General features: G+C 48.3%; 1 protein-coding gene across 1 annotated transcript in view; it reads right to left on the reverse strand.

The window, feature by feature from the left end:
- The window catches only part of TENM4 (teneurin transmembrane protein 4), a 385,057-nt gene that overhangs the window by 79,702 nt on the left and 280,077 nt on the right, over positions 1-25,278 (reverse strand). The window contains exon 15 of the mRNA XM_022593930.2: positions 14,718-14,934. Within this exon, the coding sequence (XP_022449638.2) occupies positions 14,718-14,934 (217 nt within the window). The remainder of the gene's footprint in view (positions 1-14,717; positions 14,935-25,278) is intronic.

The raw sequence follows: 25,278 nt of genomic DNA on the forward strand, positions 1-25,278 counted from the left end.
CTGAGCGTGGGTGATGCTCATTTCTTTTTTTTTTTTTTTTTTGGGCGGTACGCTGGCCTCTCACTGTTGTGGCCTCTCCCGTTGCAGAGCACAGGCTCCGGACGCGCAGACCCAGCGGCCATGGCTCACGGGCCCAGCCGCTCCGCGGCATGTGGAATCCTCCCGGACCAGGGCACGAACCCGTGTCCCCTGCATCGGCAGGCGGACTCTCAACTCTCAACCACTGCGCCACCAGGGAAGCCCTGATGCTCATTTCTGAGTGGGCAAAAGAAAGCCTCCACCAACACAAGGGTGCGCCCTGGAATTTGAATGCGTGGTGCAGAGTAAGCTCTTGATAAATTATTTACTAAATGAATAAAGAGCTGATGTGTTTCTGTAACTGAAGATGAGAGAGATACCAAAGAACTCTGAGCTACTTGACCTTGACAGGGATATGGCTACGGAACAGAGGGCTCCAGGGGCTGGGCTTTCTAGTTGGTCACAAGTTGCATCCCAAGGCTGGGTTCCTTCCCCTGGAGGATCCACCCGTCTCTGCTTGTAGCCCTACTGCTTTGATGCTACAGCCTCCTCTTCTGTACATTTAAAGGTTTTGAAAACTTAAAAAAAAAAAAAAGAATGCCAGAAATTAAGTTAGATGTGTTATTCATTGTGTATCATACGAGCAGACAGAGGAAGATGAAGGAAGAAAAACTGCAGCTTGAACATTTTTTGTTATTAAATGGAGACAGCTAATGAAGCTGGTATTCAGGAAACTGGAATAATCATTTGGGATCTATCTAGGAGGCAAAAGGTAACTTTAGCCTTTCTTTGCTTCAAGGTATTTGTTACTGTGTGCCACTACTGGTTATGCAAATCACTCCTTTGCATTACATACTTTAAACAGATTTCTATGCCAGACTTGTACGCACCCTTTAAACTGTTTTCTGCCAACTCATCTGACTGACTAGGGATCTTTCTAGCACCAACTACACTTTATCCAACATCTTGTAAGAACCTTACTTGGGCCCAAAGAAGCCCCACTTCATGGCCTGTCAAACGACCCCCATCAAGGGGGGTCCCAGTCAAAGCCTGACCCTGTCCACTCAGTAGCTTCCAAGACCTTCTTTCTAGCCTGGCAACACGGGCCATTCTGTAGCCCTTTCTTCAGAGCTTTCCATCTTGGTCGCTCTGCCTCCGTTTCTTCAACCAGCTTTTCTAGCCTGCTGTCTTCCACCTGTGTACGTTTTCTTGGGAACCCACTAGTCATGACATGTGAGAAGAGACCTTCCTGATCATCTCTCTTCACACTTCACACTTCTTGCAGAAGTGAGAAAATAAAGCCTCGTCAGGGGATGGATTTGCCCATTCTCGTAAGAGTGGCTGGGGAGCCAGGATTCAAATTCAGGACTTCCTTTATTATCCATGAGAACTCAGGAAAGTCACTTCACCTCTCAGGCTACTTACCATCTGACACAGATACACGCCTAAATAACAGAATCTCAATTTGTTTTAGCCGCCTAAAAAGTCTGAGTTAACATCATCAGAGGAGGGCTCTGAAAACTATTTTTGATCACACACCCTTTCTGTAAACATTTTCTGAAGGCTCCATGGGTGTATTTATATTTATTAATAAATTGTACACACATGCTATCATTAGCTAATATTGGAAAGCATAACATATGCTTGGTGCAAGATTTAATGGACAAAAAATGAATATTTCAACTAGTCTTCTTGATAATTTTGAATCTTTTGCTTCCCTTTTTGTTAGATCCGATGAGAATGATCACTACTGTTTTTAACTTCATAGTGGAGTTGAGGAAGACTTTGCATCAGGAGTAGGAATACCAGCTCTGCCGTTTGACTGCTGGCTTGTATTTGCACTTGTCATCTTTGATTGGTAGTTACTTTGCAAAATCCTTTTATGCCACTGGACCCCATTTTTTTTTGTGTGTGTGGTACATGGGCCTCTCACTGTTGTGGCCTCTCCCGTTGCGGAGCACAGGCTCCGGACACACAGGCTCAGCAGCCATGGCTCACGGGCCCAGCCACTCTGCGGCATGTGGGATCTTCCCGGACCGGGGCACGAACCCGTGTCCCCTGCATCGGCAGGCGGACTCTCAACCACTGCACCACTAGGGAGGCCCTGGACCCCATTTTTTATGTAAGTTTGGTTAAAGCTAGATTTTACACACACACACACACACACACACACACACACACACACACACACACAACACAGTCATGTTATAAACCAGTAAAGCTCTGTGAGGACTAGATCCTCATCTCCCTCAGAACACCTCATGTGCTCGTCCAGACACGTAACCAATACTGGGACCAAGCAAATCAGAGAAAACCTGGTGTTCCGTACAAGTAAACAATCATTCTTTCTTATTTTTAAAGATAAAAAGTAAATGTAGACAGACGTCCTAATATTTTCTTCCTGTACCTCATGGACCACGTTGGGCAGCCGCCTTGGGACCACTGTACAGCCCTAGAGTTACGATGGTGTGTGTCTGTGCTTTCTTTGTATGAAATAAACTCTAATATGCTATATATTACTATATTCAAAAGCCAACTTCCAGCTGTGTTTCGTTCTTTATAACTTATTTCATCGCTCTTCCTATGTTTACTTTGTATGTCTTTCAATAACCTTAGGCCCAAACCAACAGAACTTGATCTAATCAGTTAACATTTAATAACGTTCCGATTTATTGGTGGTCAGGGAGTTGGACCAGATCCTCTCTTGAGGCACCTTGCAAATCTAAGATACCCAATTCTCCAGACCTTACCACTGTCAATTTACCACATCATCAGTATCCCTGTGCCATCCATGTCATTTTCTGTAGTACCCATTGTGTCCACATAAAGTCCACACTCTTTAGCTTGGCATGTAAATACCTTCAGGATCGGGCCCCTGCCTGCCTCTCACATCGCGGTTTTCCATTCTCACGTCCTGTGCTGCTGCCACGTTAAATTACTTCTCATACCCCTGCCTTGGCATGCACTTCCATGCCTCCCTGACCTTGTCTATGTTGGTTCCTTTGCCTCAATGACTGTCCTCCCATTCCTACTAATCTCTCCTCGAAGGCCTGCCTCTCAGTGAAACTCTTCCCTATTTTCCAAGACAAAGAAGCCACTCCCTCCTTTGGTGAACAAAGCACAATGTACTTATGCCACTAAAGTGTATTCAGCTGTTTAAACACCTTATCTTTTCTAGATTGTGAGTTCTTTGAAGGGAACAACTATGTCCATTTCATCTAACTCCGTGTTTATCACAGGAGTAGGTCTACTAGGATGCGTTCAATAAATGTTGAGTAAAGAAACAAATGAAGATCACATAAATGAATGAAAAAAGATGATGACAGAAAAATATGAATATAGTTATTTCACATAGTCCAAAGTAAAAAAATAGATATACATGGGTTGGGGGAAGAGAAACATAGATGAAGGCCAGGTAAATGAGAATAGGGTTCAGTTATTGGAACTTTAACTGAGCACCTACTATGTGCTATACACACATAGTGCTGGGTGCTGGGTGGCAGGGAAGATATTTATTCATCCATTTTCTTACTTATGGAAATTACAGGACAACGGTGCCAGTAGTTTCTGTTTTATTTTCCATTGTATTCTTTTTAAAAAAATATTTGTTTATTTACTTATTTTGTTGTCGTTGTTGTTTTTGTTGTTTTGGCTGCTCCGTGCGGCATGGGGGAATCTTAGTTCCCTGACCTGGGATCAAACCTGTGCCTCCTGCATTGGGAGCGTGGAGTCTTAACCACTGGACCGCCAGGGAAGTGCCCTCCATTGTATTCTAAGCAGTTAAATTACTAACAATAAATGAGACAGAATCCCTATGCATGAGGAACTCACCTTTTAGAATGAATATAATTTGACTTAAAAAAAAATTCCTTGTATCTTGAAGTAAAGCTAGCATGGGGTAAAAAGGGGAGCTGCCTACAAGGTCATTCCAGTACGACATACAAACATCCCCACAGTTAGCATCAAGCACCAGGCCCTGCCCAAGTACCCTGACTCTGTTCTTCCATTTGGAATTCGGCTCAGTTTAGACTCCACCAGAGGCTTCCAGATCACTTGCTGGGTGTGTGTAATGAATGTCACAGGGAAATACTCCAGTTCACGACAGAACAAGCTTTGCTCTTGGACTGTTTTGTGTATATCTGGGGAGCGGAAAGAAGAAATCCACAGACTTCTTCAGATTAACAGGAATTTAATGTTTAACTAGAAGAGTCCTTTGGGTGCCTGAGTCCAAGCCCCTAATTTACAGGTGAGATACGTGATCCCTAGAGATGGACAGAGCTTCCCCTCCATCACCCACTGAGGCTGAGGCATCGACAGGTCTGCTATGATGCTCTCACCCCACCTGGGGGCATCCAATGACAAGATGGCCCGGTAACTGCTAGTGGCTTCTGGGTCCTTAGGCCTGACTCCTGCAGAGCCCAGAAGCCACGGTCCTGTGATCTCCTAACTTTCTGTGGTTGTTGAGCTACTTCAGACACTCAGGGAGCACGAGGTCCTGGGCCCCTGCTCTGAACACTCAAGCCTGGGGGCAACTCGGCTGCTGAACGCTGATGCTTTGGGCTGAGTCGGCTCTCGCAGAAGTCATCTGGAATACTTCCTGCTGGCCAACGAAGGTGCACACAAGAACAGAGCCCATGACTGTTCAGGACACCGTATTTCCAGAGAAGTGAGTCCTGGTTGTGGCAAAGGAGAAACAGGACTAAGAGAGACCAGCCAGTGGAGACCATTTTTGAGGAGCAAAAGCCTCCTGATCCTGGGTGACAGGGCTGGCCAGGTCGGGGGACACGGCTCGGAAACACTGACCGTGTGCCTGGGGCCAGGGAATGTGAGTACGTGTCTATATAGGCTGTTCTCTGGGCTATGCAGCCAGAGGACGGCCTCTAAGAGGATGGCTTGTGTTGCTAGAAAAACTTGAAGCAGCTCTGCTAAAACATGACTGCACACAGTGTCTCAGTGGACAAGTTCATTTCACGACCGTGTGTCCTGTCTTCCTGTCAGGGTACAGGACAGGTCTTGCTTCTTCCGGAAAAGGGAGACTTCGCTGCTTTACTCAGAAAGGGGAGACTAGGATGGACCACAATTAGACCCACTTCCTGGGGTGGGGCTAGTGCGGGGCAGAGACACAGAAAAGAGCCATGCAAATCCAGCTCGGCAGGCCGGACCTGAGGTGTAGAGCAACAGACAGGTGGCATTCAAGGGAAACAGTCCTTCCAGGGGCACGGGAGGAGGACTGACAGGGGACAGGCATGGTGAGGGAGCTCCCAGGGGCAGCTGGATGTGGATGTCCTGTGTGTCACCAGGTAACGATGCCCAGGTTCCTAAGCAGAGCACCCCTTACCTGGCTCCCACCCCTGCCATGTCTGGGTCTGGTGGATCTCCAGACCCAGACATGGCAGGGGTAGGAGCCAGGTAAGGGGAGGCAAGGCTTGCATCCTTGGGTGGCAGGGCTACCAAGCCGCTCATATCAGGGACTTACGGATAGCAGGTGAGTTTGGGATTCTGGGACAGGACAGAAACCCATTGCCAGAGCTGGCACATAAAGGGTCAGGCAGAGGAATGGTAGGAGGACTGGAGGCTGAGCCGCTGGGGTTGCTCTAAGCCCTCCTCCTCAGGGTGGGGTTAGTCCTAGAGGCCTGCAGGCTAGACCCACAGGGTAGAGTCACAGGGCCCCCCCCCCGTGGTGGGAGGAGGTGGAGGCAGGGGAGGGCGGGTGGGCAGGTCTCTCTCTCCGGCTAGAATACTGCCCAGAGGTAGCATCACCTCCCCACAGCCCCGCACCGTGGAGCTCACTTAGAGCCAGCTCTTGACGCCTCCAGGATTGGACTGGGGTGCTGGTTAGACTCATTGCAGAGGTGTTTGGTACGTCCTGACCCTGTATTCTCCAATATTAGTGATGCGAAGCGTGGCCCTCCAATATTTTAACTTCTCATTGCTTGAAGTTTATCAGCGTTGGATGGAAATGCAGAAAGTCCTTGACTTACAGACACTGGAATTACTACTTGAGAGCCTCACTGAGGACTCCAGGCTCGCCAGGACTCAGGCTCTGCTACTGCATCACTGAGCCAAGAGTTTTTTCTCTGGCCTCAAAGTCTCCTCTTCAACCACAAAGGACTGCCCATCTCAAAGGTCTGTTCACCTCTGCCTGCCACAGTGCCGGGGCACTTGCATCAGTTATATAACTACATTAATGCTTCGGGCTAAGATTCTCATTTCTCTCCCAGTTCCTACGGAGACACTAAAACCTATACGAATACAAATGTCCTTGCCAATGCGAACACTAACTCCTGCTGTAAGTGATAGCAGCCACTAACATTCATCCAGTGCTTACTGCTCTGACACATAAGTGTTTTATATCTCCTTCAATCCTCAGACATCCCCACGAGGTACCAATTATTACCCTCATACGACAGATGAGGAAAGTGAGGAACAGAATGATTAAGGGACTTATCCCAGGTCACACAGCTGGCAAGGGGTAGGGCTCAAATTCAAGCCTCGCTACCTGCCTCTGAGGCCATGCTCTGGAGCACTAAGACCTGCCGCATGTTAGCTTTTTACTGTGTTGTACAGTATTAGAAAGAAAGTCAGGGCCAGCTGGGGTTGTAGAGTTGTAGCAGCACCATGTTTTACAGATTTCCAAGCTGAAGATGTGGAGGTGGGAACATAAAAGACCTAGCAGAGAAGAACAGAGGCTCGGCACATGGGCTCTAGGACCAATCAGCTTGGCTTCAAATGCTGGCTCTGCCACTTACAAGCCGTCTGTCCTGGGCCAGGTTACTCAACTTCTCTGTGCCTCAGTTTCCTATCTGTAAAAGAAGGGGCATGAATTCCCTATGTTATATGGTTTCAGGGGAGATGTAAAGGTGTTACTAATTATGAAACTTACAAAGCATTTCAAATAATGCCTGACACATAGAACATCCTTGGTAAATATTCGGTGTTATTACTGAACGTGTGCTCTGCACCAGCCATTGGGCTTCCTGGGTATTTTATCTCATTTAATCTTCCAAATAACCTGCAGGGTGAGAATGAGTAACCCCTCATTCCAGATGAGGAAACTGAGCCTCGCTCACCCAAGGTCGCTTGCTCTCACTTGCCCAAGAACTTGAATGCAGGGCCTCTCCCTCTAAACCCCAAGTGGTTCCCGCTTCAGTGCTGCATCGTCGGCTAACGCTTCCTGTGATGCACAGCTAGGAAGAAGCTCAGGCTACAAAGCAAACAGATCGTAATTCGGTTTTGGAATCAATAAAGGGATGATCAAGCGGCAGAGGAGGACTTGTTAGATGCTCATCAGGATGATGTGAGGAGTTGCTGCCCGCTTCCTGAATTAAATCACCTAGTTGCTTTATCATCATAAACATTCATTTCAATGCGGGGAGGGATTTTTTTTTTTTTTAAACCAACATGAATAATATATAATGGCTGACATTTTGGAGGAAGCAGGTTCTTTACCTTCTTCCATCTTCCATCAGGGTAATTTATCATTGTCTTTCTTCCTGGCCCCCTTTTTTAAACTGATGGGGTAGCCTGTCAGTTCAGCTTGTTCTGAAAACGCAGGAGTATAATTCAATAATAAATTCGCTCAGAGGCCAGCTGTCAGGAAGCTGGTGTTTATATGAACTCCATTAGATGACCTCTATTGCTCAGACTCTCGGAGGGCTATCTGAGGGCTGTCTTAAGGCCTGGGGCGGGCCGAGGGGGGTGGAGTGGCAGGCAAATGCATTTCTGGAACTGCTCTGTCACCGACACTTGCACATGGCTTTAGATCTGCAGTGGGCTGACGAAAAATTATATTGCATACGTGATCTTTCCCCCCTCTTTTCCATTATATTTTTCCTCTTGTAACCTCCTACTTCCAAAATTCTCGGAAACATTGTGGCTTTATAAAGGGTCTGAGAGAAATTCTAAAGGCTGACGTGGTATCAAGGTTATTTCACTTCTGTTAGTGGCAGTTTTAAGTCCTGACAGAGGTGACATGCCCTAATCTGGTCAGTGCACAGGCGAGGGGCAGATTTTTCTCAGTTTCTTCCCCAAACTACCTTTCTGGTCTCAGAGTCCCCTCTGTTCTTCTTTTTCCTCCATGGCCCCTCTGCACATCCTAGATTCCCTGAGACCCTCCTGGTTTCAAACATTAGAGCATGTCTCTTGACTTTTGATTTGGAAAATACTGTCACCATAATTATGCTCCGGCCACATTAAAATTCTCTTGGTTCTTTGATTATCATGGAAAGTCATGCTGGTTCCTCAGTCTAGAATGAATTTTTAAATCCTGTTCAACTGAAACCCACGGTAAGCAACATACCCTATTCAAGGGTACACACCACACACGCACGCGTCATGAAATATATATCCTTTTAGAGTGCTGCACTGATATTTTTTATTCCACTGTACACTATTCCATTTAAGTTTACTTCTTAAAAAAATAGTTTCGACCCACTACTGCATTGACTTCATGATGTGCTAACAGGTTGTTGTGACCTGAAATGGGATAAATAATGTTTCAGTGGCTAACCCTCCTCACTGAAATCTTTGTCTCAGGCCAAAGGCCATCTCCTGCCAGAAGTCTTATTTCATTAGTTCATTTGTTTGTTTGCTCATTCATTCTCAAAACCAAACATTCACTGTGGCCTGTTCTGAGCCAGGCCCTCTGCCGGGTGCTGGAGAAACAAAGATGGGCCAGGTGCAGCCCCCGTGCCGTGGAGCTCAGGGACCTGGATTTGCAGTGGGAGTGATGGCCCCGCCTTTGAGCTCTCAAAGCACTCTCTCTCTACTCTGTTCGAGCACTCAGCAGTAGCTGATTGGCTGGCTCACTGATTCATCCACCATTCACTGTGGTTTAGCCTGTGCCAATCCCTCTGCTAGGCACTAGGGATTGAATGACCAACGAGGCATGGGACGCACAAGGAGGCCGCAGTGTAATGGGGCCAGATGCACATCTTCTTGCAGGCCTAGTGCAGAGTAGGTGCTGATTACCAAATGGAGCGTGGCAGTTCTGTCCCTCTCTGCGCCTGCCCATTCTCTCCTCTCCATAGGATCTGACCCTCTCTATACGATACGATACTCTGCCTCCTTTGAGATGAACACTCTGGTCCATCCCTCCTTTTTCTAAAGTCCCCCTGACTCCTGAAGTCTTTTCTTTTTGGGTTCAGTGTGCCCTGTGGCTGACTTTGGTAGCAACCTGCCCACATCCAACCACTTGCCTTAGTGAGCTGATAACCTATTAGGATTCGAGGAGCCCAGAGAGGCTTGACAACATCACATCCCTCCTCTTACCAGTACAGTGTCCTCAGACATGTTCTGAACCGGTATTAAGTAACTTGGCGGTGGTTCTTCCTCTTCCTATAATCTGCTACCCTGTCTAGCAGTGGCAATCCACAAGTATTCACTGAACTGATCTGTCTGCCCTGTGTCCAGCTCTTTCGACCCAGTCAGTCCTTCCCAAGATAAGAGATACAACCAAAGTTGTGTAACAGGGAAACATCTGCCTCGAGTGGTCTTAGAGGAGGAACTGTCTCACACTGCCCTCACTTTCCCAGCTGTCTAATCCCAGGTTCCACAGTCTGGGTCCTGTTGTCTGTCCTCCTAGTATGGACAATCCAGCTGGGGATCCTTCTTCCACCTGCAGACCTGAATGGTTCCTCCCCTCCCACACAAGTCTCCGTAGAGGGCACCCTGCGTTGTATTCTCCCCATGAATCCAGGGGAGGGACAGGTGCCTTCCACTAGGCAGAATGGCTCCAGGCACTCAGGCCAGGGTGGAAAGATGGTATTCAAGCCACCTAATCTGGTGATGGTGGTTCCCCTGCCTGTTTTTTCCCTCCTACTTTAGACCTACTTGAGATCAGCTGAAGTCATTCATATCTCTGTCACTTGATGTGGAGCTGAGCACAGCAGTGGCAGAGGGTCAGACAGAGCTACTGCATTCATTAAACCTGTATTAAACACCTGCTCTGGGCCAGGCATTGTGCTGGGCTCTGGGGACACAGATGAACCAGACAGGGTCCCTGAGGGAGGTCTTCCTTACTCTAAGTCCATCTGGAGGTACTTCTACTTTAGTTCTGAGTCAAGCTCTGGGCTTTCCTCCAAGAAGTCCAGCCCAGCCCAGCCAAGAGCCCACTCTGCTTGGCTGGGGCCCTCACATCCTGGGGTTCCGTTGCCCATTCTTCCCTGAGGGCTACCCCTGCTCTAGCGTCTCTGACACCAGCTGAGGTGCTGCACAGAAGCATGAGGAAGCCCCCATATAACTGCTGGTGTCGTGTATGCCTCTGGAGAACCTCTGCCTCCTCATCCCTGCCGTGGTCAGGCCTCTGTGAAAAAGCATACTGGGGAGAGCCCTGGGCGCTGAGGAGTGGCTGGCTTGCTTTCCCCACAGAAGGGTGCTCCGGTCAGTTCCAACTGGCACTGAATTCCTCTCCCTCTCATGGTCGGTGCCAGCATGCCTCATACTTGGGTCTCTCTGAGTCAGTCACACAGCTGGGAAACTGCAGAGTAAAGGAGCTGCACCCCTGGGGCTCCTTGCTGGGCTCAGAACGCCGCTGGATCTCTGGGCGACAGCCTGCTTCTTGGAGGAGCCTGTTAAATGGACTCCCGTTCAGACTATACAAATTGTGGTGCAGCATACGGGGTGCAGGAAAATACGGGGTTTTCCTGTCCCACAGGCTTGTTATTGTTAAACACAGGCACAGAGTCAGGTCGGCCTGCCCATCAGGAAGCCCGTTCTCTGGAGAAGTGCCACTGGACTCCTCCCTAACAGGGATCCTGGCTGACAGCTGCCTCGCAGAATGCTGCCGTTTCCCTTCCTCAAGTAAGGATTCAACAATCCAAACCTCGCTCCCCTCTAGGTGGCAGCTGGACTTTCCTGGAGGGCAGATTACTCTCAAGTTTCACTTCCAATCAAGGAATTAGAGCTGGAAGCTCCTTCTAACATCATCACCTCCACTCTCATGGTCATCATCACCACCATCATCACATAATTAGCAAGCATTTTTTGTGTGGCCAGTACTAGCCTGAGACTTCATGTACTTCTTGTTTTTTCATTTAATTCTCACGACAACCCTGCACAATAGACATTACTACCCTGCTCTTACAGATGAGGAAATTGAGGCTCAGAGAAGTTAAGGAGTTTTCACATAGCTATAAAGTGGATGCAACACACTTCACATCCAGGTCTTGGCCATTTTCACCAGACCACGCTGCTGTCATAAACGCCACCGTTTACTTGTCACGAACGTACCAAGCCCCGTGCTAGGTGCTTTATCTCAGTGAGTCTTTTCAATGGCTTTCATGAAACGATTACTATTATTGCCAGTTTATCTTTGGAGGCAGGTACACAAAGGTTCCATCATTTCCCTGGGGCCACACTGAGCTAGTAGGAGGTAAAGCCAAGATTCACACTCCGGGCGCTTTCTATGATACCACATTCCTTCATATGAGAGGAAAGAAAGCAACAACCCAAACCTGGCAACTGATTTCACTTTATCCCAAAGATGCAAATAAGCCCTGTATTACGGGTTCAGAGCATGACGATAGAATCCAAGCAGGCAGTCTAACGAGAAAGGCATCTGCTGTCTTGTGTTTGTGGGTTTCCAGTCACTTGGGCTTGTTTTACTTAAAAATCTGTTTGGGGATACTTAGTAGTGAATGATAGCTGCTTCTTCTGAATCTAGATCAGTGAGGGGCAGGGGCATAATGATTCAGGAGAATAACAGGCAAAAGGAATTTTAACAGTAACATTTGGAAGCTTCCGTTATCCATTCGTTTTAGAGCAAATACTCTATTCCGGGCCCTGCCCTAAGTAATACAGGTTTGGAGAGATGAATGGTCTCTACTTTCAAAGCATGTAATTTAACTGAAGGTGACAGATATATAAACAATCATCTGGGGGCTTCCCTGGTGGCGCAGTGGTTGAGAGTCCGCCTGCCAATGCAGGGGACACGGGTTTGTGCCCCGGCCTGGGGAGATCCCACATGCTGTGGAGCGGCTGGGGCATTTAGCCATGGCCGCTGAGCCTGCGCGTCCGGAGCCTGTGCTCCACAACGGGAGAGGCCATGACAGTGAGAGGCCCGTGTAACGCAAAAAAAACCAAAAACAAACAAAAAAAAATAAAAACAATCATCTGGGAGCTGACTTCTACACCTGCTTCTTCTACTAATCTGTAATGTGATTTTAACAGATAATTTAACCTCTCTGGACTCTGAATCCTCAGTAGAAAATTAAGTAAAATAGATAATGTATCCATCCATCCTGTGTCCCACTGTCCCTCCCCATCGCTCCCCTCTCTCCTTCTTTCCTTCCATCTCTTCAATGTTCAAGGTATATATCGATATATGCATATTTATCTTGAGCGACTACTAAATGCTAAAATGAGTGAGATGCAGTCCTGTCCTGGCAGACTCAGTTTAGAGGGTTAACAGACATTTACATATTCACTAAATTACGCCCTTGTCCAGAGCCACATATCCATCGGTGGCAGAGGCAGGATCTGAAACACAAGTTGGCTGGACTCCAAGGCCTATGATCTTTTCTCTCTGCTGAGCGGTCCATTTCTCCCAGTACAGGTTTCTCAAGTTCCCCACTTGACAGGCTCCTTAAGGCATGTCAGACTGGGAGAAAGGATACTGAAATCCTTGGGCAGGTGCCGTGTGATTCCTGGCACGTAAGCAGCAGGCTTGGTGAGTGAACTGAGGACACTCAGGGATCATGGTCCCTGTTGGTACTTATTAGGGTGGCATGGTAAGGGCACCCCAAAACAGAACAGCCACTGGCAGCCAACCCGCCATAGCCCTAATCAGATTCCATAACAGGTCCAGTAAAGAAAGGGTGAGCAAGTAATATTCCCCTTGGTAGGAGTAATATTTCTATCTCCAGTTGACTAAAAGAACTCACACCATGGGAAGGCCCACAAGCATACATATAAAATCACACAATTGAATGAAAGAGCAGAAGCTCCCTACCCAGAGACGAAAGCGGTATTTCTGGCCAAGATAAACGAATAGGTTTTTCCTCACTCTATTTCTGCTCCTGGCTCTGCCACTTGACTAGCCTGTGAATTGGGGAAGATCATGTAACCTCTGAGGTTCTCAGTATTCTCGGGGTAAGCTGAAGGGACTGTAAAGTACCTTCATCCCTAAAAAGGTTAAAGTTCAAATGCTTTGACACACTCTTGCTGGGCTCAGAGAACTCCCCCGACTTCACTTTTCCCCTCTTGTCATTGCTCCTTGTGAGGAAGGGCTGGGGCAGTGGAAAGCATGGGCCCTGGAGTCCCAGCTCCATCATGTCCCAGAAGCGAGCCTTCTCCTTGGATTCCCAGTTACTCTCTGGGGATCATAATACTACCTTCTAGGGAGACTCCCCAGGAGTCCTTCTTAGGTCCCCACTCGGCCCCCTTACACATTTTCCTGGATCCAACTTCTGTGTGCTCATGGTTTCATCTACTGCTTGTTTCTTGATGGCTCACATATCAAAAACCCCAGCCCTAACCTCTGTGTGAGCTTCAGATTTGCTTCTGAACTACAAATAGACATTTATTCTTGGGTGTTCTACCGAGGTGAGTCCGTTCCTTGCACTTGCCAAGCGTCTGAGTAAGAGACTCCTCTCTCCAGCATCCCTCAGACCCAGCAGACGATGAATCCCTGCTGATTTCCCTCTTTAAATAGAACTGGGGATGTCATTCATTCTTCCCTTCCCTCATCCCTACCACATCGTCCCCTTAGGGCAGGAACTCTCTTGGCAGAGAAGTCATGAACATAGAAGGCACACAGTCTGTGCTGAACTGAACTGGGCTGACTTTTAAAGAAAGCTCTGTGTGCATGAGGTATCACTACATTGGAAGACATTCAAAATAAATTATCATAAATCCCTCCTTCTTGGATACGTTTCCCAAGTTCACAGACCCTGATCTGGGGAGCAGAGGACAGACAGCTGCCTTTTGCTGGCTCCTGTACACTTTTATGCCCCTGGGTCTTTGCACAAGCAGTTCTCTCACCCTGGCACACTCTCTCTCCCTTGCTGAGCTGTTTCTCATCTTTAAGACTCAGTTCTTAAGTCTCGGCCTTCCCCCACCCAGGAGCACCTTCTCTATGCTTCCAGAGTACCCTGGGGGCATATTTCTGGTCTATCACAATGGAACTATTTTTTGTCCCCTTAGTGGGCTGTGAGTGACCAATGGGCAGGGACTGTGCTCCACTCATCTCTGTGCTTCCAGCACAGGACCTGGCACAGAGCAGACCTCAGTAAAAACCTGTCCAATAGACGACACCACTGAACGCTTGTGAAAGAATGCATGGGCGTATGGCCTGGGGTGCCAGCAGATGCACCCCACCCCAGCCTAACAAAATCTCCCGAACATCAGCTCTGAGGGATGATAGTATCAAAGCTTTCAGCCCATCTGGAGACCACAGAATCAGTAAGCGCTGACTGCAGAGTGGGTATTGATCCAAGATTCCCCTTGGACCTTTGATTTCCCACTCTCTCCATCTATCACCCAATGAGGACAAAAAAACTTCACTCATAAAAATTCCAAACGCCCTGGATAGCAGTTTTCTAAATGTGGGTACCTGAGGCTGCTTCCCTGCCTCCCCTGCCATTCCATCAGGAGCCTTCAACGCCCACCCTCCTGGCCTCCTCCCACTCCCATCCACCCACATGTGGCCCTGGAGGTGAGCTACTCCCCCCTCAGAGAACCACGGCCAGAGCTGGGCTCACCCTCCGTCAAAGGGGTTCTCCCCGGGGATGATGTGTGTGCTGTCCCTGCCCACGAGGAACTTGATCCGGTCGTAGAAGGAGTGCAGGTTCTGCTGGGACACAGGGGCCTGTGTCTCCTGGATGATGTCCAGAGGGTCGGGGGAGCCCAGGCACAGCGGGCTGACGTGACAGAGGGGCTGGAGGCAGCAGTCGGGGTCCATGCAGTCCACCAAGCCATCTGCAGGGGTGACAGAGCATGACGTTTATATGGCTATGTTCAATCAGCAGCGTTTGTCCACAGAGCCTTCCTTCATTCACTTCTCTATTTTCCATTCACTGGAAAACTTTATTAAGTGCCTGATAGAAGCCAAGGGCTTCGCTGGGTACCAAGTAGATTCAGGTGTGAGATCGGGTGGCAGCCTACTAGCCTAGCAGGAGAGATAGACAAGTCAGTGGGCAGCGAGACGTGTTTTTCTGTTTTTGTTTTTTCAGAGAGGGAGAAGGAATTATATATATGAAGGGCCAGAGTTGAGAGAACAACACACTGAACATTTGAGTTGCTAAATTCAAATGCTGGGCTCAGAAGGTGAGGGGAACAGCACAAGATCAGGCTGTGAGGTTGGCAAGAGCAAACAGCTGGGCCTCCTGGACCAGGTTAGGGAGTTTGCATTTCACTCTCTGGACAATGGGAGCTACTGAAAGGTGTTAAGCAAGAGGTGATTTTATCTGAAAGTCACTGCATTGCTGAAAGAGCCCCTGTACCGTGGAGAGGGGACTGAAGTGGGCCCAAGGCAGAAGCTGGGGGCTGCATGGAGGCAGTGTTGCTGAGATTACACAGGAGGAAAATAATGGTTCCTGAGACTAGAGCAGTGACAGTGGAGACCGAGAGAAGAGGACGGTTTGGAGAGACGCTCAAGAGGTGAGACCTGGCGACTGACGGGCTTCGGGGGTAAGCAAGAGGCAGTGCTGGTGGAGGTGGTGAAACCCCCAGCATCTCTCCCGGCCTCGATGCAAATGTGTGGACACCCAGCTCTGCCTTCTGGGTAAGAGGGGATGGTTTCAGATCACCCGCCAAGCTGCCATTAGCAGGGAATTCTCTCTACCACATGGGTGGATTTCTTTAGGGCTGAAAATTACATTACAGCTCCCAGCTTCCCAAAGTGCAAAAAAGAAATTCCACCAGGCCACAACTTTTTGGTCTCATTATCCCAAAGCGCTTTTACAGGCACCCAATAGAATAGCTTAAAATAGATGACAAACCCAGGGATTAGAGGATACTGCCCAAAGCGGGGGACAGGGAAAGCCAGTCTGTGTGCTCTGTAGGGAGAGAACAGTCGAAGCACATGTGTCCCTCTGTAGGCTGGAATTCTGCCTCTCCTGCTTACCAGCTGTGTGACTTTGGGCAAACTTCCTCACCACCCTGGGGGCATGGATCCCGCTCTGGTCATCTCTGTTGTATCCCCAGCACTTACTACAGGTGTTTAAAACATGACTGTTACATAAATAAATGAAAGAAAATTGAATGAATTGACAAATGAATCAAGGGGACGAAACCAAAGGACAGTCCATAAAAGGCAGAAGACCATTATCTTCATTCAATTCAATTAAACAGTGTGGTATGGTGGGAGGGTGGTGAGGCTCAGAGATTGTAGCTCAAGTCCCAGAACTGCGCCTAAGAATGACTCTGGGTGAGTTCCTGTGCTTCATCGCTCTGAGGCCCCGTCTCCTCAACACAGACATACTCCCTCACTTCTGTCTCCATGGGTTTACAACGCAGATGCTGCCCACCGGAATACTGCATATGCATGGGTTAGACTGGGTGCCCTACCCACACAGGCAGCACTCTTAAGCCTCCTTTCTGGCCTTGGGATGTTGTGGCCTCAGGCAAGCTACCTGACCTCCCCGAAGCCCAGTTTTTTTCTAATAAATTAGGGCCCCAAATCCCTTGTCTTTCTCTCCCAACTTCTGCATGGTATCCAAGACCTTTTACGCTATGCCCTCCTTGAGGGCAGCACAGTGGTAAAGAGTATGGGCTCCAGAGCAGGACTGTCTGAGGCGAAATCCTGGCTCTGAAACTTACTACTGTGTGACCTTGGGCAGGTTACTTAAACTCTCTGGCCTCAGTTTCCCACATCTCTTACAAGTGGATTCTTTTTTTAAAATTTTTTTGGCCACACTGCGGGGCATGTGTGATCTCAGTTCCCCAACCAGGGATCAAAACTGCGCCCCCTGCAGTGGAAGCGTGAAGTCTTAACCACTGGACTGCCAGGGAAGTTCCACAAGCGGATTCTAAGACTGTTACTTAAGTATTTTTTTACATAAGTGAAAAATATAGTGTATGTCCCCCAATCTAGCAGAGAACCTGACACGTAGTAAGTACTTAATAAAGGTAGTTCCCTTCCCGACCCTGACCCTAGAACACGGCTCACCAAAGTGTAGGGCTGCATCCTGAGATGTGGAGGAAAGGGATTAGAGCTCCACTCCAGCTCTGTCCTGGGTCCTACCTTGTGGCTCCTGTCCCAGCTTCCACATATACCAGCTAACTGCCTCGCCAAGCACCTGTTTTCTCCTGCAGTCGGCGGGCTCCATCACACATTCTCGGGCTGCCCCTGTCAGACATTGCCTAAGCACATAATTACAGCCCAAGCTGAGGGTTATTTGCATTCTGCTATTGATGTTAGCATGACAGATTCAGCTGCTGCATCCATAACTCTGCAGAAATGCTCCATTATTCAATCCCGGCGGCGAGCAGGGACGCTGACCATTAAATCAGCTAGCACAATTGAAGGGCTGTGAAAAGTCATGGCTAATTTGAAATTTTATTAGCTCTTGCCTGCTCTTGTTTACCACCGAAGCGGTCCCTGGAAACCAGTCGTTTGCCTCTTTATAAACACTCGGCTCTGTGGCACCTTGGAAGAACTGCTTCCTGTTCTCTGGTCCTGGTTGGAAGGATAGCCAGGAATGATTGCTAGTATTATTAATTTTTGTATGAAATGATGATGATGATAATCACAGCTGCCACCTACTGAGTGCCAGGCATTGTGCTAAATGCTTTACAAGGAATGTTTTCAAGGAAGGTGTCATTGGATCTTCCCAACCCTACGCAGCAGCCACTGTCGCCACCATCACTCCCGTTTCAGAGAGAACGAACCAGACGTTCCAAGTGGTAAAGTGACTTGGTCAAGGTCACACAGTCAGTGACAAAGGTGACTCAGAATTTGAACTCAGTTCTTTCTGAAAAAGAAAAGGTTCTCTGATCCTGAAGAGACTTTTAGGAACGATTTCTTGAGTGGGAAGCATGAATCTACGAGTGTAGCTGAAATGCTACCCTTCTGTGCTCTTTCAGTGGCCTGGGTGGCCTCCACCACTGCACTCATCTCCCCATATTGTAATGCTCACTTTCCCTGTCTCGCTCCCCACACAATGAGCTCTTGGAGAAGAGCTGCTGCCCGTCTACACCCCCCTATGTTGACGCTCCCCTATCATTCATTTGGCAAATATTTGCTGAGTCGTAAATGTGGGCTAAACCTCCACTAATAGAGACCATCATATTTAAATGAGATACATATTTTAAAAATGAGTAGGGCCCACAAAATTCTTATCAAAGTCTCAGTTTATGAGACCAGCTTCTGTGCAAACCCCTCTGTTATTTTCAAATGCAGCATTAGGGCAGCCTGCAGCAGGGTAACAGAGACTCTTCCACGGTTTCAGTTTCTTAGGCATAGATGACATGTTTTAGAAAAGTTGTAGGAAGAGGAAAAAGTATGTTCTGAGGACAGAAAAGTAAATTTGGGGGTAGATTAGAAATTAGATTAGAAATACATCAATATATGGTTTTCGAGATTCTCTGGGTTTGGCTAGTTTGGAGACATTTAGATTTTCCAAGCACTTCTTATCTCACTTAATTGTATATTACACACACACTGGTTGACTTACAAAATGTTCATGTTTCCTGTATTTACTATTCCCATTGGGAGACCCTTGTTATCACAGGAGCAAAAACAAAACCCAAAAACCAGTCAGGAAAATAGGGAGGATTTTTCCTTTATTTCCTTCGAAATTTCAATAAAATCCTCCTACACCCTAAACTCAAGCTTTTGGGAAATTACATTTCCCCCACCCCCACCCCAAAATTTCCTTTCTCCTTGAACTTCTGAAGGCCTCCTCTCTCTCCTCACACGGTGAAAGTGAAGAGGGGCAGATGAAAGTGTCAGGCTCCCGGAGGGCAGGAGGGGCAGCAATGCCACACCCGGCAGGCAGTGGCCTCTGGTGCCGCAGGGGGGTGGGAGAAGGAAACTGCCAGAAAAAAGGCAGAACAGAGATTAAAAAGAAAGACAAAGAAAAAGGAAGGAAGGGGAGAAGCAGAGAAAAAAAAAGAAAAAAGGGACCAGGTCTCTGGGGCACTAAATGAATATTGCAGAGCAGTTCTTGTGCTTGTGACCCTTGAACATGAAGCCCTCTGGTGCTGAGATGCCGCACGATGCGTGGAGCGCTGGCTTCTGCTAACATTTCCACATACGTCCTATGCTACCAACTTGAGAATGAGGGCCACACCATTTCCTGTTGCCTCCCTCCTCAGCACCCACCCTGCTGGTGCGTGTCAACTGACCTTGGAGAGGGGCAAGTGGAGAAAAAAAAAGCCAGGCTAGGAGCCTGAAGGCAGGGTTCCGTCCCTGAGTCTGTCACTCTCTAGCCGTGAGACCTTGGGCACATCCCTTCCTATGTCTGAGATGCAATGTATTCACGTCAAACCAGGATAATAAGCTCTGGCAACCTCTCAGGATTGCTGAAAGTTTCCTGGGTCGTGAAGAGTAAATCCGTAATTCAACGAAAGAAGTCTTGGAGTCCTTCACCCTCTGCAGACGGTCGCTATGGCACAGGAATGAATGAAGTCCTCTGCCATCAATTGCGGTGCTGACTAGTGGTGGCCTCCTATTCGTGTTGTGACCTTAACAGATGCCAGGGAGTGGTGGGACTTTGGGTAACCATCTCCCCTGGTGGCTGGCCTGCTGGAACTTTCACAGGAAGTGACAGGCGGGCATGAGAGTTCTATCGTAGGTGGTGACTCAGCTGGCCTTCTCATCTTTACAAAAGAAGACACTGGGGTCAGGTTAGGTGATTTACCCAACGTCATACTGCTAGTGAAGTAGCAGAGTTGGGACTCTGGTTTCTTCTCTTTCTTCCAAACCAGGCACTAGTCCACAGTCTGCATCTCTTTCCCTATTAGTGCTTTGGACATCCTGGATCCTCCAGCCCTGTCCCCCATCCACAGAAGGCAGAAAATGACTTATTTCTTATCCTAAATGCATAGCACATTGCCTTGTGCACAGTGAGCGTATTTGCTGAATGAATGAAAAAATGAATGAATTACGTGAGGATCCCAAATCGAACAGCTCCATCAGTTGGATGGGGCTCATCGAGGGCTGTGAGGCATGATGAAACCCCACCGCCACCACGGGAAGAGCTCGTTCCTCTCCTTAGAAAGGAGGCACAGGGGACAGGTCTGCTCTGTTCCTTCAGTGTCTGTCACATGGCTGGCAGGCCCTGCGCTAGGCACTGGATAGACAAGAAGAAAATAGAGTCACGTCTCCAGAGGATTTGGTGTGGTGGGTCAGATAGAGATGACCGTGTGCTGGAAAAGAAGGAAGCAGGGGGGGCTGTGGAAGTCCAAAGGTGGGAACCCAACGTGGGCTGAGGGCTGGAATATTTCCTGGAAGATGGAATGTTTAAACTGAGACTAGAAGGAGGACAAGAATAAGCCAATAGGAGAGCAGAGCTGGGGGCAGGTTTGGGAAATTTGCGGACTAGCAAACTCTTTGCATCAGAGTTGTTTGCATGGTTCCTTAACCTGATGATCCCATGGACAGTATCTAACAAGCCCATCCAGCTCTCGGCAGGCTTAACTCCTCCACGGGCTCGACAGCCCATCAGCTGACCTCATCTCACAGTTGCCTGCAGTCTGGCCACAGAAGTGTTTTGCAGCCGGCTGTGAGCACAGCATCTGGGGAGGCCCCGGGGTGGGTGGGGTGGGTGGAATGTGCCTCCCTGTCTGTACACATCTGGGAGAAGTTTTTGTCATTTGCTAGAATAAATTCTGTGCCTTCTTTGAAAAGGCTTGCAAAATCTTTATCTCCTCCTCGGAACCCAGGATATTTAAAGGTCAATTTCGCTCTTGTCTCTTATCACAAGAAATGTGGTTTAGAGATAGTCTGAAGCGCGGCCAAATTCTTTGGCTTTATGTGAACTCTCCATGCCAACAATGGGAGATGGGGAGGAGAAGGGAGGACAGAGAGCTCTGTTCTTGGTTTTACTGAAATTTCTCCTTCCAGGTTGCATCTATCAGTTATCTGAATTGCAATCCATGATTGTTTTTTTTATGGGACCAACAGTGCCTAAAGAGATTAACACACCTTGAAGCTGCTTAAAGATCCTTTATCAAAAGGGGTCTGGTTGCTTAAATTCCAGGGGGCTTTTTCTCTTGGCTTCTTCTTTTTAAACACAGGTTCCGTCCTCATCCTAGCTTTCCCACTGATCCACTGGATGACTTTGGGAAAATCACGTCAGCTCAGTGACCCTCGGTTTCCCTGCCTGTGAACATCTGCCCTGCAAGTGTGTTGTGAGGGGCTGGAGGTTATGGACACAGAGTGTCCAGTGCAGGGCCTGCCCCTTAGAGATGCTCTCTAAACGGTGGCTGTTGTCTTCCTTTACGTACATTTGAATTTTTTTCCTTCTAGCAATAAGCGTGCAATCGTTTGGAATACAAAATTTAACTAAGACATGAAAAAGGTCAAAATACATTATATGGAGAAACAGTATAATCGTAAGTACAAAAAGTAGAGGATAAAATTATATAGAGAACATAATTCCAAGTTTTAAAAATAATCATTTGTATATGAGTATATATTTATTTTATAATAAACATCATGTTTCTGTGATTACAGGTGGAAAGGAGCGGGAGAAAGAGAACTGACATGTGCAGGTGATGAACTGAGGCTTAAGAGAAATTGAATAACTCGCTGAAGGTCATGCAGCCAGCAAATGGGGGAGCAAGGATTTGAATCCAGACAATCTCGGTACAGATCCTGTACTTTTAATCACTGCGGTATGTTGCTTCTCAGGTGCTTTAGATACATCACCTGTAATCCTCATAGCAACCCTGCAAGGTAGGCCTTACTATTCTTATTTTACAGTCACACAGCATCTTCGGGCCACAGTTTCTCCATCTCTGAAATGGGCATGAATGCCCCCATCAGTGGGTCAGTGTGCAACGCATGAGAAGGTGCACGTGACAGTACTTCACAGAGGGCTTCCTAAAGGGCACTACGTGCAAAGGGAACAGCTTCTTCGTCAAATGGGCCGCGCAGAGGAATTCGCATTTTGTGGTGAGGCCGGGCCTCTGCTGCCTGGTTGCTCCCCCCTTAGCAACCAGGGCTCGGGGTGAATCTGGAGGCAGGCTAGGTTGACTGGGCAGCCCTGACAGAGGATTAGGAGACTGGGAGTAACTAAGTCATATCCAGGATCTATTCCCCGCTTTAAAAATGTAGACAACGACCACAAGTGAAAACAGAAACAAGCCAATGAAGCTAAACCCAACTCAGGCATATTGTGTAACTTTTTACTCAGTTTAAAAACACTGCAACAACATGCTTAACGAAGCTTGAAGTTCCAGTTTAATTTGTAAAGGATTGCTTTCAGCCTAGCAAATTGGGAAAGAAGAGAAACCAGAAGTTCTCAGATAACTTGAAGAGCCACGGTCAGGGTTACGACAGAGCCGTGAGTCCGAAGTCTGGGCACGCTGAAAAGCTCTCATGTGGCCAGACCTCACAGACTATGCAGTTTCTGTCACTTGCCAGCTGTGTGACCTGGGCAAAATACTTCCCCTTACTAAGTCCTAGCTTCCGCATCATAAGAAAAGAGTAAGAAGGGGATGAGAATGCCACACACCTCCCAGTGTTGCTGGGTGGGTACACAACTGCTCTGCAAACGGTAAAATGACGTATGAGTTATCACTGTCATCCTCTGGTCTGCTCCGTGGTACCGCTGTAGCCTAGTTAAATTCGAGTAAGTACTCACACTACATGTCTAGGAGGAGGATAAAGCACCAGGAGGAGGTGGTCCCTAAGACCACACAGAATATGGCCCAAGACTCTTGGGTCCTAGTCCAGCTGTGTTAATGACTTTCTGTGTGACTTCCATGTATATGATGTCACATCCCCTCTCTGGGCCCCAGTTTCCCGGTCTGTAATGTGCAGGGGAGTAAAGGAGGGAGCTGTAGTCTGTGTTCTCTGTCTCCTCCAGGCCTGTTACTCACATTAACCTCTGCTAATCCCTTCTCCAAGCCCCTGAGTCACATCAGCCAAAAACCATCTCTCAGCGGGACACTAACATTTTTTTCCCCTCCACCCTGACTTATTTATGTGGGACTATGCTGTGTCCCACATCATGGCTGAAATAAAGGCATCTGTTTCATTCTATCTCCATTAGATTTGGTTGTTTGGATGACAATTTCTTCCAAATAACTGTGAGCTTCCTGAGGGAGACAGACAGGGTCACGTTCATCGGTCTCGATATCCTCTTAGAAAGGAGTGTGGTACCCGGTAGACAGCAGGAGCCTAGCAAATGTGTGCTTGCCTGAACTGCAAACAGCCAAGCGCTGAATCTGGCTCACCCCTGTGCTGCTGTGCACAGCCTGCCCCGCTTCTCCCTCCACTAAAACTGTCCCTGTTTGGCCAAGACCCAGAGGGGCCAGTGAGGACAGTCTTGCCCCCTCCAGCACTTGGGGAGAGTCTAACCCTTACGGTTGTTTCATCTGTGCCACCCTGCAAAGTGGGGACCCTCTGCCCCTTCCTCTTGGCTCCCCCAATGGGTAGAGAGCCCACCAAACTGAGAGGGTCCTGAGGTGAGACATTCCCTCATTTCTCAGCTGAGAACCAAAGGCCAAGCTCCCTCAACAGTCCGGTCTCCCCAGCTAGCTGTCTTCCCCACCATGATGATCCATGGGATGTCTTCCTGGCTGGACTGGAAGCCCCATGGAACAGGGGCTACATCACAGTACCCAGGAGGGTACCCAGGCATTTGATAATATCAGCTGAATGAGTGGATGCTCCTTTATTACAGCAATTATCCCACTACATTGCAACCGGTGCTGTTTCTCTCTCCAGGCTGCGAACTTCACAAAGGCAGGGACTGTGTCTTATTTGTCTCTGAAGCCCCAAGACCCAGGATAGGGCCCAATGCAGAGGAGACATTCAGTTAATGTTTGCTGAGTGAGTGAATGAACTCAAGTTACAGTAGTACTATTGTATGGCATTCGTAAAAACTATGTAAAAGCTCATTCCAGCCCATAACATGCTCCATAAACGGAAGAGGTATATTCTCCTACACTTGGGGATTTTCTGATCGTTCTTTTCCACTTCGCGCTGGTTCATCCCCATGGTGGCTGGAGAAGGCTCTGTTCCCCTGGGGTCGGGATCAGCCCTGTTTCCTATGATGAGAAGCTCTTTCTCCCACCAAAGCTGTGGGGCTTTTGGCTCCTGTGTGCCCACGCTCCCTGTCAGCACTGGGGAGTCCCAGCACTGGGAGGGCTGCCTCTGAAGGATGGTGAACAGAGGGTACACTGGCATTGTGTTTCATGTGAGGGGGTAAATGAACCCTGTTTTATAACTTATTCTGGTATGCGTGTTACGGGGGAGTGCACCCTCTCCCCACATTTCTCAGGGACATTCAGTTCTTTTAATGCCCAGATAGTCAACAGCTTTGGCCAAGACCCTGGATCCCTGAGAAGGGAATGACTTCATGGTACGGCTCCTCTCCCTTTCTTTTCTAACTATAGGAATGTCATTGCTAGTCATGGATTTGCGTCTACATAGGCAAAGTGAAGGGGGGGAGTTAGGCAGATAATTTAGGCTGACATCTCTTCCCTATGAAGAGCCAGTACGATTGTACTTTATCTTGCCTGAAGACAGGGCTACTTGGTGCCCTTCCCTGCTTTGCCCATGATGTTTTCTCCCTCCTTTCCAAGAAACGCCTGCCTGCCCAAGCTTCACCTTCTTGATGAATGTTCTCCTACTCTCACAACAGCTAATACAGAAGTCTGCAAGTGCCCTTATCACTGTCCATTAGCCCTTAACTTTGGTCTCCCTCCCTCATTTGAGCTCCTGGAGTGTGGGGACCGGACTTACTCATCTCTGTGCCTGGTCTAGGGCCTGGCTCCATAACAGGAACCCTGGATATTTATGGAGCACAGAATGAATGAGCTCCACAAATCTCAGACTGATTAAGGGACATTTCAGCCCTGTGAGTTCTCAAGAGGAGAGCAGGGACCCACTGCCTCTGCCTGGCTACCATGACCCAACCCCACGAGCTCCTTGTCGACAATTACCCCACGGGGCCCAGGACTGGGTGCATCAGGCCCGACCACCTCCTGGATTCAGGCAGCAGACCGAAGGACTGAAAGCTGGCTCAGACAAAGACCGGTGGCCTGAAACAGCCCAAGGCTGCCGGAGCCAACTCAAGGCAAATGAACCAGAGTAATCACACCAGCACACACTTGGCCTTTTAATCCTTCTGGTGCTTTGAGATC

This window comes from Delphinapterus leucas, chromosome 7, assembly GCF_059928025.1.
Source record: "Delphinapterus leucas isolate spDelLeu-1000000601 "Yukka" chromosome 7, BTC_Dleu_Yukka2, whole genome shotgun sequence".
NCBI lineage: Eukaryota > Metazoa > Chordata > Mammalia > Artiodactyla > Monodontidae > Delphinapterus > Delphinapterus leucas.